Genomic DNA, 14,263 nt, shown 5'->3' on the forward strand with positions numbered 1-14,263 from the left:
TCAATTGGTACTCAGGAAAAAAAGGTTGAGAACCGCTGCCCTAACAGAACATGTATATTGCACAGCAAGGGTTTTTTCAACTAAGATTTCGCATCATCTTTCAGGGATAATAAAATTACATGTAACTGCTCATGCTGTCTGCAAAGTGTCTAGCAGACTGCTAGTGCTATATGAATAATGAATATTATAATGGTCTGCTAACTGTGCATTTGCTTTCTTTCTGCTTTTGTTGAGCCATTTAGCTGAATTGTTTATCTTTAACAGGATGGGAAAAATCATTGTTTGAAACTGTAGTTCTAAAATCAATAAATAGTTCACTGTATAAGCTGGGAAATGAGGTTCTGGTACATCTGCCATGATTTCCAAAAAAAAATTGCCAACATTTAAACTAAGGGTTTTTTAGGCATCTAAATAAATAACCAGATTTTCAGAAGTGCTGAGCAGCCAGCAGCTTTCATTGGCTACTTAATCTAGGTGTCTAAATGTGAATTTAAAACCCTACATTTGGGTACCCATTTTTCTAAATATGCCCATGGTCTTTTCCCATTCATGATTAATTATGTCTTGTCTTTACCCTTTAATCTTGTCGCACAGCAAGTGGTATGGTGCCTGCGGGCACTGAGCCCAGTGTGCCAGGTTGCCCCTGCCCACCATAGAATCACCAGGAAACTAGAGGTTTTAAAAGAAGTTAGGCACCGTGCTTCTCCCTTGTCTGGTACCTTGTGCAAAACAGGCGCATTATATCATTCTGATTTGGTACCATTTGCTCCTACTTTGCATAGGTGTACATGACTGCAAGGCAGTGGAGACGTCCAAATAAAGCACACCAACAGTCCTCATACATTTTATTAAAGATAATGTTTAAAAAATGGACAGATACAGAGTTTAAATGGAATTGTTCCTGGACATCCAGGCATAATGTACAGATTATCAGCGGGTACAGAGTTTGGTTGGGAGTCAAGCAGTACAATGAAAGCATAATCTGTGGTATCCTGGATGGGGGGTAATAGGTATGACGGTTAACAGAACAAGCGATCAGTAATTCGGGAACATCACTTATTGCAGGGGTTACATAGGATGCAGTTAATGGGGAGAAGGTATGTCCATAGTAGTGGATTGTCCCTCATTGAGTCAGTCATGTGGTGTAGATAGTCCTTTAATCTATAAATTCCTCATGGTGGCGCTCCGGCTTACTCATCCCGGTACTGTCTGTGCCCGGTGATGTGCTCGATGTAAATGTCTCTCGACCACCGGATGGCGTCAGACACCATGAGGTGCTGCATCAGCCGGGTGTAGCGCCAACTGACACCGCAGGCCCGCAGCACACACTCGTTGCGGGGATCTCAAGCGCCCAGGGCTCCGACGATCAGGGCATGGGTCTGAACCTCATAGCCCTTTGCTCTCATGGTGTCGGCCAGGGGGCGTACTTCTCCTCCTTACGTGCTCAGGCTGTGTGAAAGGCCAGGGTCCTGTTTTCGAATGGGACCCTGACGTCAACCTAACAATCTTCTTCTGGTCCTCGTTGGTGATGACGATGTCCGGCCTCAGCAGGCTGTTGGATCCAGGGACAGCGTAGTTCACGATGACCTTTCCCAAGTGAGGCAGGATGGCTTTCATGAGCCGGCTCTGGACCGCGTTGTGCCGCAGCTGCCATGCTCTGGAATGGGGTTTGCAGCTGCAGAGGACATGGGGCAAGGTTTCGTTGTTGTACCTGCACTTCCTGCAACGTTTGTCCCGGTTCCCATGGCGGATGGCCCCGTTCAGCAGGAGGCAGTTGAGTCGGGCATGGTGGATGAACCGCCAGTCTGCGAATTGGGTGAAAGTGCCCCATGGCAAAAAGTGGTTGCTGATGTCCCACTTGCTGGTCAATTCGAAGGCCTTTCCCTGGTCAGGTTTCTTCTTCAGGTCCTCCATATACAGTGCATGGATGGCAGCCTTCAGGGACCTCTTCAGTATGCCCCAGGCACTAGGGGTGATGATGGTGTGGTCAGTGGCTCTGATCTGTGGCACCAGGACTGACAGCTCCTGGCGCTCCTCGCACCACGTCCAGTGGCAGCCGATGTGTTTTCCCAGGTGCCGTGTGGCGTTGCGAGCGTGGGTCCAGAGCGAGGCGATGTCGCCCCCATCGCGTCCAAATTCGCCATTCAGAGAGCCGCTAAGGCAGGTGGCGATGTCATGGCTGGAGGGGGTTCTGCTGATCTGCTTTTTGATGACCTCTCCCAAGGCATTCGCAGCGATGCTCTTCACGGTGGCGTCTGGGCAGGTCAGCAGGCGGAAGGCCTGGGTGACGACTGCGATGTTGAAGAGGTCGCCCATGCGGGGGACGTTGGAGCCTCCCTGTCTGTACCTGATGTAAGTCAACTTGTTGCTGGCCCTCTGGGGGAGGAACAGCAACCTCTTCACCAGCTGCCTGATAGCGCTGTCGGCCTTGTTGAGGGGCACTTTTGCCACGGCTGAACCACGCAGGAAGAACGAGATGTGGGGGATCAGGAAGGTGTTTAGGGTGTTGATCTTTTGCCATGGCACCAGCAGAGAGTCATCAATCTTGGTGGTGCACACACACACACACACTTTCGCTTAGGAGATGAAGAACTGCTACACCCAAAGACCAGACCTCCTCAGGTTTGTCCCCACTTTACACTACACATCTTGAAACCTCACCTAGTAGCTACAGTATTTCTGATGGAGATGAGATGAACTGGACAGTACTCCTGTCGGAGCCCATAGCTGCATTTATTCTTTGAGCCAGATGGGGCACTCTTGTGAGGGGTTCCCTTCCCACAAACCAGGGGCTATACTCTCTGTTTTCATTGCACTCCGAGATCATCATCGTAACTGAGATCAAGATGCGTAACAGCAATTCAGCTCTACGAGGGCAATGCAGTGTTCTATGGGGCAACAAACCAGGAATTAGCATCCAAATGGACTTTGGAATTGCATGCCTCAATAATGCCCCTAGACTGCATGGCATGTGAGTATGGGATGCTGCTTATTTATAAAACTGCTCATCTAAAATGACATACAAATTGGTTGAAAGCTTGTGATAACTGAAAGGGATGCAATCTTTGTATCATGCTTAACAAAAACATGTTTGAAGAGCTGCCAGTCAAAAATTTGTACCATCTATAAATAAGATGATTTCATTAAACAGAGCCATCTTGACACTATTTTACAACAGGAGCTGAGAGACGTTTTTATTGATCAGATCAAGTCAATAAATTGTGCTATTGCATGTGAATTGATACAAAATATCATCTGATCACATTTATGACTTTACTACATCAGTACACTTGGAATGTCACTATCACATCACATCTGTTTAATCAAGCCATATTCCATCTGCCTCTTTGGTGTGCAATGAGAACAAACTCAAGTTGCTAATAACAAGCAAACCATTCATTTCCTGATCAAAGTGCTCACCGAGAGGTTTGAAGTTTAAAGCACATGAAGGTTTGTTTTGTTTGCTTATGTAAATTACATTTTTAGAAAGAAAAGAAAATATTCCACTTTGTGGAAGCACCTTTTGGGGACTACAGAATCTGTCCTTGGGTTTTACCAGGGAACACTGGTATAGAGTTGTCTACAAAAGGTTTTGTGCTTTCCCTGACTCATTACATTCACAGCATCACCAGCTTTTGCAAAGCTAGATTCAACAAGGAGCTTGTTTTGTCCAAATCAGTCAGTCATCCAAAAATCCTAAAGAAATGATCTTCTCAGCTTGCGCCTTTGCAAAGATTCTGAATGCAACCCTGTACCTCCACAGGGAGATGGATTCCAACAGGTCCTTGTCTTTGGATGAACCTTCCTTGCACTGGTTGCGAGAGTGGATTATCTCCCCTCCATATACAGACATGAAGATGTTCCTGATCCCTCCAGTTGTCTGTCTTGCAGCAGCCATTCTGGTCATTCCTTCCATCTTGTTTGTGATTTTCTCCAGCATCAGCATCCGCCAGGAAACAAGGTACCTGTTATTGGGAAATGCCTTACTTTGCGATTTGATATACTTAATATTCTATACCCTCACCGCAGTTCTCAATGGTGCAAACCTTCAGCTTCCCAAGTACGCTTGTGTGCTCCTGTTGTTTTTGCTGGCAGTGACTTACTGCGGGGGACTGCTCACAGCTGCAGCCATGGTCCTGGACACATACTTGGCTATTTTGTTTCCTTTGCGTTACATTTCCATTTTGCCTTCTTCGCGAACGAAAAAACTGATAGTGTTAATATGGCTTTTTTCTGGGTTTTTCCCAGGGATTATCTTCTTGGTGCTGATGATCACTCAAAAGCCTGCCCAATGTCCCATGAACACATGCTCTGTTCCAGTAATACTGGTCATGACTCTGCATGGAGACACTGCTGTGAAGCTCTGTTATGTGCTTTCTGTCACTGCCCTCTTTCTCTGCTTGTCCTTAATACTCTGTTGTTATATTATTCTGTATTTTAAAACAAGACAATCAGGAATATGGAAGAGCATTTTCTCTAGAGCTAGCGTGACATTCTTGATGCATCACACTATATTATTCTTTTACTTCTCTCCACTTTTGGCTTTTGTGGTGGAAACATTACTTTACATCAATGCTGTCATTGGACTACGGACAGGAATATGGGTGTCTCTGACAATCTGCAATGTCCTAATGGTTCTGCCAAAAGCTTTGTCACCTTTTCTGTATGGGCTTCGGTATAGGGAGATATCATCATCTCTCAAATTCATTTTCAGAATGAAGCGCCTTGGTCTTGTGGCACCTGTTGTATCGCCATAAAGCAAGGCAGAATGTACCTCCACTAGAGTAAGTTCAGAGGAGTTGTACTCGCATTGTCACAATATATAAGCTTGTCATTGGCTACCTAGATCTTTATTTGCAGGAGTCAAAGGCATTGTGTGACACTCTATGCCACAAAGCTACACCCTGGAACCCCATATTCACAACGGTCATATAATTAGGGTACGTTTTGTACAAAGCATGCATTGTGATATATCATTTTAAAAGGCTTGATCCGTTGAACATTAATATCCTGTTGGATTGTACGTGCTCTCATTGAATGTGAAGTTACAAAGTATTGCTGTATATGTTACTAAAATGCGTTGTGAGGTGGGAAACACCCACAACCAGCCTTTCAGGTATAACAATGCAGTAGCCAGACAGCATTAATGGCTCACCAACAACCATCAAGGAAGGAATCCAGTATCTCAAGAACTGTTTACAATGAGGACTTCACAGATAGAGAGCACGTAGACAATGGACACTGGACACCAGTGGAGCTCGGTCCTCACTGTCATAAGCATAGATCTTTCTGGCAAGCTCAAGAATCTATAAAAGAGGGGAAATGACATCATCACTTGGCCTCACTCCTGCCAACAACTCAACACCTGGAAACCCATCTGAAGAAAAAACACTTTAAACTGGCTCCCAGGCTGGAGGAAAGGATCTGTAACCTGCTTGTACCATCTGTCAGGGTGAGACACTGCTTGATTCAAATCCTGTTTAGTTTGTAGAACTTAGACTGCAAATTTACTTTACTTTTGTTTCTTAAGTAATCAACTCTGATCTTTTTATGCCTGCCATTTATAATCACTTAAAATTTATCTTTCTGTTGTTAATAAATCTGTTTAAAAATTTATCTAAAACAGTGTATTTTGGTTGAAATGTTTGGGAACTATGCTCACATTACAAAGGCTGATGCATATCTACTTTCCTTCGAAGAAGTGGTGAACTGGATAATGAACTTACACTCACCAGCTTCTGACCAGTGCAAGATGGTACAGTTCTAGGGTGCAGTGCTGGGGAGCTGGGGGGAATTGGCTGGTGCTTTTCTCTTTGTGATTCATGTGTGGCTCAGGGAGCAGTCATGCAATTTAGCTGGGTGTGGGTCTCCATATGCTGTTGTGCTAGGTGATAACAGCGCCTGAAGGGGTTTGCTGCTTGTCATTAGCAAGGAATTGTGAGAAACAGCCCAGGCCGGAGAGTTAAGGGGGCACAGCGGTCCCACAGTTCCAGGCTGCACCCTGGAGGAGTTTGTCACACACTGCCGTGGCTGGGGTAATCATACTGTCTCCTCCCTGCCAGAAGGTTGTACATCTTAACCCCTACACCACAATGTGAGACTCAGTGCTGCACTGCATGTAGTACTAGATCTTGCTCCATTGTTGGAGCTGGAGTCCTTTGGAGGAGACATTAAACCAAAGTCATTTCTGCCCACCTGTGGTGGATATCTAAGTTAAAAAAGACTCAATGGCACAAAGACCAGTGGCTAACCTTGGCTGCCTTGGCCAACACTGCCCCTCAATAAAGTGAGTGCCCAAGGGTGTGGCTGAGGGAATGTCTACACTGCAACATAAGCCCATGCTTCAGCCTGGGATCAAGCCTAGCCCCCCCCTCCGCCCCTTGCATCTACACTGAAATTACCCAGGGCTCGGACCCAGGATCCCAGGACCCTGCTGGAGGGTTCAAGTTCGAGTCAAACAGAGACCCAAGGTCTGAGCCCTATTTATTTGCATTGTAGATGCAGCCCCACTTGAATCACACCCTGGGAATCATCCAGAAGTATCCCACAAATCCATGGGACAACTTCATTAGTCCTCTCTATCCCAACAATCTGCAATCCACTCTATTGAAAATGGAAGTCACCCCCACTTGGCAAATGGCAACAGTTCAAGTCAGCATTACCCCCTTCTCTTCTGATCTGCAAGCACACTATTAGAGAGCCTCCTGGGCTTGCAATGGATTTGATGGGCTGTTCAAATTCCCTGCAACATGCAGGGCAGGCGGTAAAGTTTTCCCACAGTGTACCACGGTCCTAGGGCTAGAGCGGCCACATTTTGGGGGAGGTGGAGTAGGAGTGCTAGGGACTCTGGGACATGGTTACTTTGACTCGGATCTGCACATTGCAATATGGACACCAGAACCCTAGCTTCAAGCATGGGTTAGAAAAGTCTTAAATGTAGGATTTAAATACAATGTAGATGCTGAAACCCAGGGTTCCCTAACAGACAGCAGCTGACTCAAGTCCCACTAACCCGGGGCTTCCACTTTAGTGTAGACATACCCTGTGCTGTTGTTTGTGTGTACAATGACTATTGCATTCACCCCCAGAGGAGTTACTGCAAGACTGGTATGCAGCTCATTGCTTTGTAAAGCACATTAGAAAACCTTGGGTATGACAAATGCTGTATTCAATGACCTCTTATGCTGCTACCTGTATATCATATGTCAAAGCATTATCAGCCAAATGGATTAATTCTGACCATGTACAAAACAATGGCTTTGTATCAAATGTCGGTCAGAAGTGAAATGGTCTCCAATCAGCATCTTGCAGACAGTAATCAACGTGCAATGATGCTCTACAACAGCCTGTCTGTCTTTTAATTCTTTTCTCATCAGAGATGTGCACAGTTAGCTAATTACTGGATAAAATAAATGGATGGTATTTCTAGGGAAGTCAACTCCTCTTAAGCAGACGAGCATTGGATGGCAATATGGGGAAGCTTGAATTGCAGTTCCATTTATTGAACTCTGTGAAAAGCTTCCAGTATTTCAAAAGATTATATTGTTTGAGGTTTTAAAGCTTTATATAAGCCACAATTTTTAAGGGCTTTTAAAATATTGTGCCTTGATTACATTGTTACTTTTCTCTCTATACACATTCTCCACTTCCTGTAGTTCTTTATCCCAGTGCAGAGTGAGTGCAGAATGGTAGCATTTTACAGCCAGAACCTCCAGCTGCTGTGGCAGAAACAGCAACCTCTGGACATTCAGAAAACCTTCTGTAGTTCTAACTGGACTTCCTCTGCCCTGTGCTGTTTGCCTATTTGCTCCAACCTTCTCCCTTTCCCTGAACACTCCTTCCCAGTCTCTTCACTTCAGTCTTTCTATTCCCTTTAGTTGAGTCTCTCCTAACTAAACCCAAACTTTGTTTGTTTGTTTGATAACAGGCTGTTTGCCATCACACTGTTCACTCTACTGGTGTGTTATAGCCTTTCCCTCATCCTGTGTCTGTCCTTGTCTATTTTGATTGTAAGCTCTTCAGGCAGGGGCCATCTACTTCTCTATATTTGTCCAGTGCCTAGTACCATTCTTAGTGCCTAAGGGTTAACTATTGGAATAAACATGACTAATAATAATATGTATTTTTACACTCACTTGACGCAGATGTAAAGGACAACACCAAGGGTGAGGCAGTGGAAAATCAAGCTCAAAGTATTTTGAAATGAGTCAGCTGTATGATACAGCAGAGTTTCTTTTATTGATGGCTGCTTGCTTCCCCTGGATATCTTGTTCACAATTGAACTTTAAAATCACAAGTACAGGTCCAGTGCAAATATCTGTTCTCATAAACTCTTCAATAAAAAAGTGCCCATTATATGGTTTCTGCTGCATGCTTTTCTTTTTTATTAGTTATAGATCCCATAGATGTTTATTGTACTAGCCACATTTGTAGAAAGACTATCATTTAAATATATAACAAAGTTCTTCAATAATATGAGCAGCAAAGCTGGGACAAATATTTGAACTCCATATTAGGTGCATGTTGATGATTTTTAAATCAGAATTTCCTGAACACTAAATATTAACAGAATCCAGAAGAGTGTCTAATAAGGGGGTGGTCTTCTTGCACAGGTTTTACTATGTATCTGTGGAGAAGTGTTTTTCTCTCCAGCTGCAGATTGTTTTGCTCCAAGGTTGTCTGGCTTTTTATAGTGGATTTTTATGGTAGTATATTAGTCCGCCATGGGGGAATTCTAACTTTTTCATTGATTTCCCTTGGGTCTTGCTGTACGTTATAGAGGCTTTGCAGAATTCGATTCTTATCACTCGGATGGATATCATCAATGTTTATTTTTGAGCATTTTTAATGGGTTTCAATTTTCACAGTTGTGGGAAATAGGGGAGGGTGTCAGACAATAATTATTTAATGACAGTAGACATTGAGATTCAAAAATTTAAAGCATTATAACCATTAAAACACAAATTGTCAACATCACATGTAAAAATATACAAAGTAAATAGCCTTAAATCAACACTAATAAGTTCTCAAGCAGCATTTTTCTTACTTTGACTATCTGTAAATTTTGATTATCGATGGAAATATTCTTTCACCTGTTTGTGTATGTGTTACAGTGAAATCAATGTTCATGGACATTTGCCAATAAAAATCTAATCCTTTCAAGCCTAATTATAAATAAAGAGCAGGTCTTTTAAATAAAAACCAACCAAACCAAAAAACCGCTTTGGAAACAGGTTTTGCATGGCTGTTGCATGTTCCAGACTGGTATGGGCAGGACCAATTTTACTGCGCTAGCCCCCAGTATTGGTAGTTTGAAGGAGCATCAGAATATGCTTTTGCCCTTTCCACCTACCCAAAAATGTTATGAAAATTGGTGCAATTCTGTGCAAAGCTGGAGTAAATGGGGCAGAGGGAACTATAAAGGAAGCAATGGATTTTGAAACGTAGCCCTGGTAGAAGGAGGATTCTGTACAGGATTTCAAAATATAGTATGTGTGCTCAAGGATGTTGTGGTGTTTTTGTTTTAAAAAATAAATAAAAGCTGTGCAAAGTATGCCTGGGAGACGGTCATCATGCTCCTCGCTGGTAAGATAGTTATTTATGTGTATGAGAAATTCTATGAACACTGACTGTTGCCAGCATGTTTACAAAGCTCATTTCTTCCATACAAATTGTTTTCACTTGTACTTTGAGGATCAGATTCTGTGCTGCCCTTCAAAGCATTTCACTGAGATAGAGAAGTAGTATTAATGTCATTTTACAGATGGGGAAACTATTTTGGTGTGAAGACTTACCAAGGTGACATGGGCTGCTGGAATTAAAACCCAGGTTGTCTGACTCCTAGCCCCATGACCATATCTGCCTCTGTGACCCGCCTGCCTGTTTAATGGATAGCTTTTTCATAATTGTGTAATGATTATATGCAGTAATGTTGTGTGTTCATCTAAGAAGAACGATAGATTTATGATTAATGCCCAGGATGAGGAGTCAGGTAATCTGGGTTTTATGCCTGCCTTTGTCAGAGATATAAGGCCTGATACTCCACTGCCCTGCACCATGTGCAGTCTTTTGCACCAGTGCAAAATGGGGGTAAAATGCTGCTAAATCATTTTGCACTGGTGCAAATAACTACATGAGGAGGGAGAAGAGAATAAGGGCCTTCCTAGATATATAGCTTTGGGCAAATAATTGCATTTCTCTGATCAGTCTCCCTGTTTGGGAAATGAGGAAAGCATTACCTACCACACAATGCTAGGAGACCAAATTCATGCCATGATTGTAAAGAGCTTTGAGGTCTTCGGATTGAAAATAAAAATTTTGCCTTCTGAGATTCCCCAAACAACCTGTCCCTTCTGTGAGGAGCGAGGTTCTACCGTGGCGACAGGCTGGTGAGGATAAGTGTGCCGGGGACCAGGAGGCTGGGTTCCTGGAGGACCAGCTGACAGAAGATGCCAATGGTGATGCAGCCAAGTTAAGAGCAGATGAAGACCCTCCCCACTAGGTATTGAACTCTGCATGTTAGTTCCTTTGTTTTATTGTGCAATTGTTGGTGGAGGTGACTTTGTAATGGGGCAATTTTTGGTCCCATTGAAGTCAAAGGACCTAAGACTGGGCCCAATTTCTGTTAGTTGAAGAGTGCTTTATGTGATTTATTCTTCCATGGACATGTCTCTGGCACTCAGTGTCTCTACTGTCACGGGATGATAAAAGGAAGCCGGTCATCCAAGTGTTTCACCCTAGTCCATCAATTCAAATAATTTGTTGTTTCTGGATGCAATTCACATAACATTACTGCGCTTTTCAGTAATAAAACCAAAGCTTCTAGGATGCCTAAAACAATACATCTGAATATTTTTAATTCAGAGATTTTTCTTCCTAAATGTATTGTGCAATTGACTATTGTCTATATATAATGTGGAGATTCTGAATGAAGAGTCAGACTTGAATTCCTAGAGTTGATCCTGTGCCATCCATTACTTGAAAAATAATTCAGCTAGTATTTAGAGTAATGTCTAAAATTTTAGATCCATTTCAGTGTTGTGAGGTGTTCATAATAGCCATACAGGTAAACAAGCATAGTTTTTAAAAAAAATACACTTGACAAAATTTTGCTAATTGCTCAGTTAATTATCTAATTAAACTCCTGCAGTTTTGCTAATTTTATATTAAATGTGTCTGTTACTTGAATGGCTAACTCCATCTGTTGTCTAATTTCTGAAGGGAGGTTTAATATAATTGCCCTCAAGGGAGTTGGCATTTGTCTGCTTGGCCTTGGTTAGTTGTTTCCCTCTATTGTATTATTACAACAATGGGCCCTGTCTTATAACATCAGGAATGCCACTAGCATCAAGGAGTAGGAGTCATTGTACATGGGTCACCTGACCCCAGGAGTGGGTACTATGCTCTTTATTTCCGAAACTCCAGTCCTCTGCTCTCCTGCTATAAAGTATTTCTACATCCCTTAGGAAGGAACTCTGGTCCAGATCATTCCCTGCATGCGTGGGGTGAGGGGAATCAATGATGGAGAGAGGACACTGCAAGATGATCCTCACAGAATTAGGCCTTGTCTACACTAGCACTTATGCCAGCAAAACTTTTGTCACTCAGTGAAAAAACACACCTCTGAGTGACAAGTTTTGCTGGCACAAGCGCTTGTGTGGACAGCTGACATAGCTATCACTGCTCGTCTAAATGGTTTTATTACATCAGTGGGAGAACTCTCTCCTGTCGACATAATGCAGCTATGCAAGTGCTTATGCCGGCAAAACTTGTCGCCCGGGGTGTGTTTTTTTTCACAGCCCTGAGTGACGAAAGTTTTGCTGGCACAAGTGCTGGTGCAGACCAGGCCTGGTCTATGTCTACACTATCACCTATGTCGGCAAAACTTTTGTCGCTCACGGGTGTGAATATTGGTTGGGGTCACCAGTGTGGTACGGTGTGTTGGCCACCAGTGTTTATCAGTGTAGGCTGCGTGCGTGTGTCCCTGTGCAGATGCTGTCCCAGCTCTGATTAGGAAACCGAAACGGCTCTCACAGTCGATTGAATCAACACAACCATGGATTAGCTGAGCAACGAAGGCACCCAGGCCAGGTTTATTGCGTGCGGCACAATGAGAAGTGACCTACAGAGTGTCTCTGGGTCAGTTTCATATAGGCGGCGTTACAATGGCCACGGCCCAAGAGCGGGACTTTCCGTTATCCCCTAGACCGGACGACGTTGTTCCCTCTGACACCCTTTTCTATACATTGTTACATACACTTTCATTTTGCCCCCTTTGACGTAGGTAGTTGCCACCCTCTTGACGTAGTCTAATACCACCTTTTTCCGTTAATTGGCTGATTTGGGCAAAACAACTCCATTTATCACCTCTTAGTCATTTCTATTCATCAAAGTGTCATTTTAGGGAGTTAGTTCTCTTTGATATCTTGGATCCTCCACCAGATCAGGGAGGTCAGGACCTGTGGGTGAACCATGACCACCCTGTTTAAGGAATGGCGGGTTGGTGCATACACCGAGGCTAACCACGTCTGGAGAGGCCTGAGTTTGAGGCGAGCCAGCCTCACCACGTATGTACATGCCGCCATGTGTCCCAACAGCTGCAGGCAGTGCCTGGCTGTCGTCGTGGGGGACCTGTGGAGTTGGTCGATTATGGTGGCCATCGCCTGGAAGCGAGGCTGTGGGAGGAAGGCTCTGGCCTGAGTGGCATCCAGGGTGGCCCCAATTAAATCTATGCATTGCACCGGGGTGAGAGTGGATTTCTGCTCGTTTATGAGCAGCCCCAGTCTGGTGCATGTCGCGCAGGTGAGGGCTAGGCTGTTCCGAACGTGGGCCCTCGATTTGCCCTGAATCAACCAGTCATCCAGGTAGGGGAAGATCTGCACCCCACTGCAGCCCAAATGGGCCGCTACCACCACCGTGCAGTTTGTAAAGACCCTGGGGGCGGACGAGAGCCCAAAGGGGAGGGACGAGAACTGGTAATGGCAAGCCAGCTACCATAAACCTGAGGAAGTGCCTGTGGCTGGGAAGGATGGAAATGTGGAAGTATGCATTCCTCAGATCAAGGGCGGCATACCAATCTCCTGGATCCAGAGCAGGGATGATGGAGGCTAAGGAGACCATGTAAAACCTGAGACTCCTGATAAACTTGTTTAGTCGGCAGAGATCTAATATGGGTCTCAGGCCCCCTTTTGCTTTGGGAATGAGAAAATACCTGGAGTAAAATCCCCTCCCTATCTCCTGTGGAGGAACCGCTTCCACCGCCTCGAGGCGGAGGAGGGAAAAGACCTCTTGCGAAAGGAGTTGCTCGTGAGAGGGGTCCCTGAAGAGGGACGGGGGGGGGGGGAATCTGGGAGGAAAGCCATAAATTGGAGTGCATATCCCCTGAGGACTACACCGAGGACCCAACGGTCTGATGTAATAGCTTGCCATTCGGTGTAGGTAGGGTCTGAGTCTCTCCGCAAACGGGAGGTGCGGATCAAGGAGAGAGGTATCGGTGCCACCCTCGGGTGCACCCTCAAAATTGTTTCCCGGGGTTTGGCCCCTTGGAGGTCCCTTGCTGGGGGGCCCCAGAAGATCCCGGGCGGTCGCAGTGCCCAAACCCCCTGCTTCTATCACAGCCCCTACGGGGCTGCGATGGTCTGGGTGATCGCCTAGGGGGCGGTTGAGTCTGGCGCTGGGGCTGCAGCCGAGACTGGCGCCTCGAGGCCTGGGGGGTGTAAAGGCCCAAAGAGCGGAGGGTCGCTCTAGAGTCTTTCAGGGCGTGCAGCTTCTCATCCGTTCTGTCCGAGAACAGACCTGCCCCATCAAAGGGCAGGTCTTGGATGGATTGCTGCACCTCCTGGGATAGCCCTGAAGACTGCAGCCACGAGCAGCGGTGCATGGCAATCGCAGAGGCCATGGCTCTGCTGGCGTTGTCCGTAGCATCACTAGCAGTCTGTAAGGCCGCTGCTGCCACCGTGGCGCCCTCCTCCAGTACCGTGGCAAAGTCCACCGCTTGGTCCTGGGACAGGCCCCCCCCCAAACCTCTTCAATGAGTTCCACAGGTTCAGGTTATAGCCACCCATGAGTGCCTGGTGGTTCACTATTCACAACTGCATGGCCCCTTTGGAGTAGACCTTGCGACCAAACAGGTCTAGTTTCTCGTTATCCTTATTTTTAGGCGTGGTGCCCTGTCCACCTTGCTTATCCCTCTGGTTGGCCACATCAACCACCAGGGTCCCGGGTGCTGGGTGTGTATACAGAAACTCAAACCCTTCCTGTGGCA

The 14,263-nt window shown here is 45.3% G+C and overlaps 1 protein-coding gene across 1 annotated transcript; it reads left to right on the plus strand.

Annotated features, from left to right (window-relative positions):
• Window positions 1-3,704: 3,704 nt before the first annotated feature.
• GPR148 (G protein-coupled receptor 148) lies at window positions 3,705-4,757 on the plus strand. The gene has a single exon (XM_067538671.1). It carries the CDS (start codon window positions 3,705-3,707, stop codon window positions 4,755-4,757), a length of 1,053 nt encoding a protein of 350 aa, XP_067394772.1.
• Window positions 4,758-14,263: the final 9,506 nt, after the last annotated feature.

Source organism: Emydura macquarii, unplaced genomic scaffold (assembly GCF_026122565.2).
Source record: "Emydura macquarii macquarii isolate MOO-44397 ecotype Brisbane River unplaced genomic scaffold, CSIRO-AGI_Emac_v2 contig_499, whole genome shotgun sequence".
NCBI classification, from domain to species: Eukaryota; Metazoa; Chordata; order Testudines; family Chelidae; genus Emydura; species Emydura macquarii.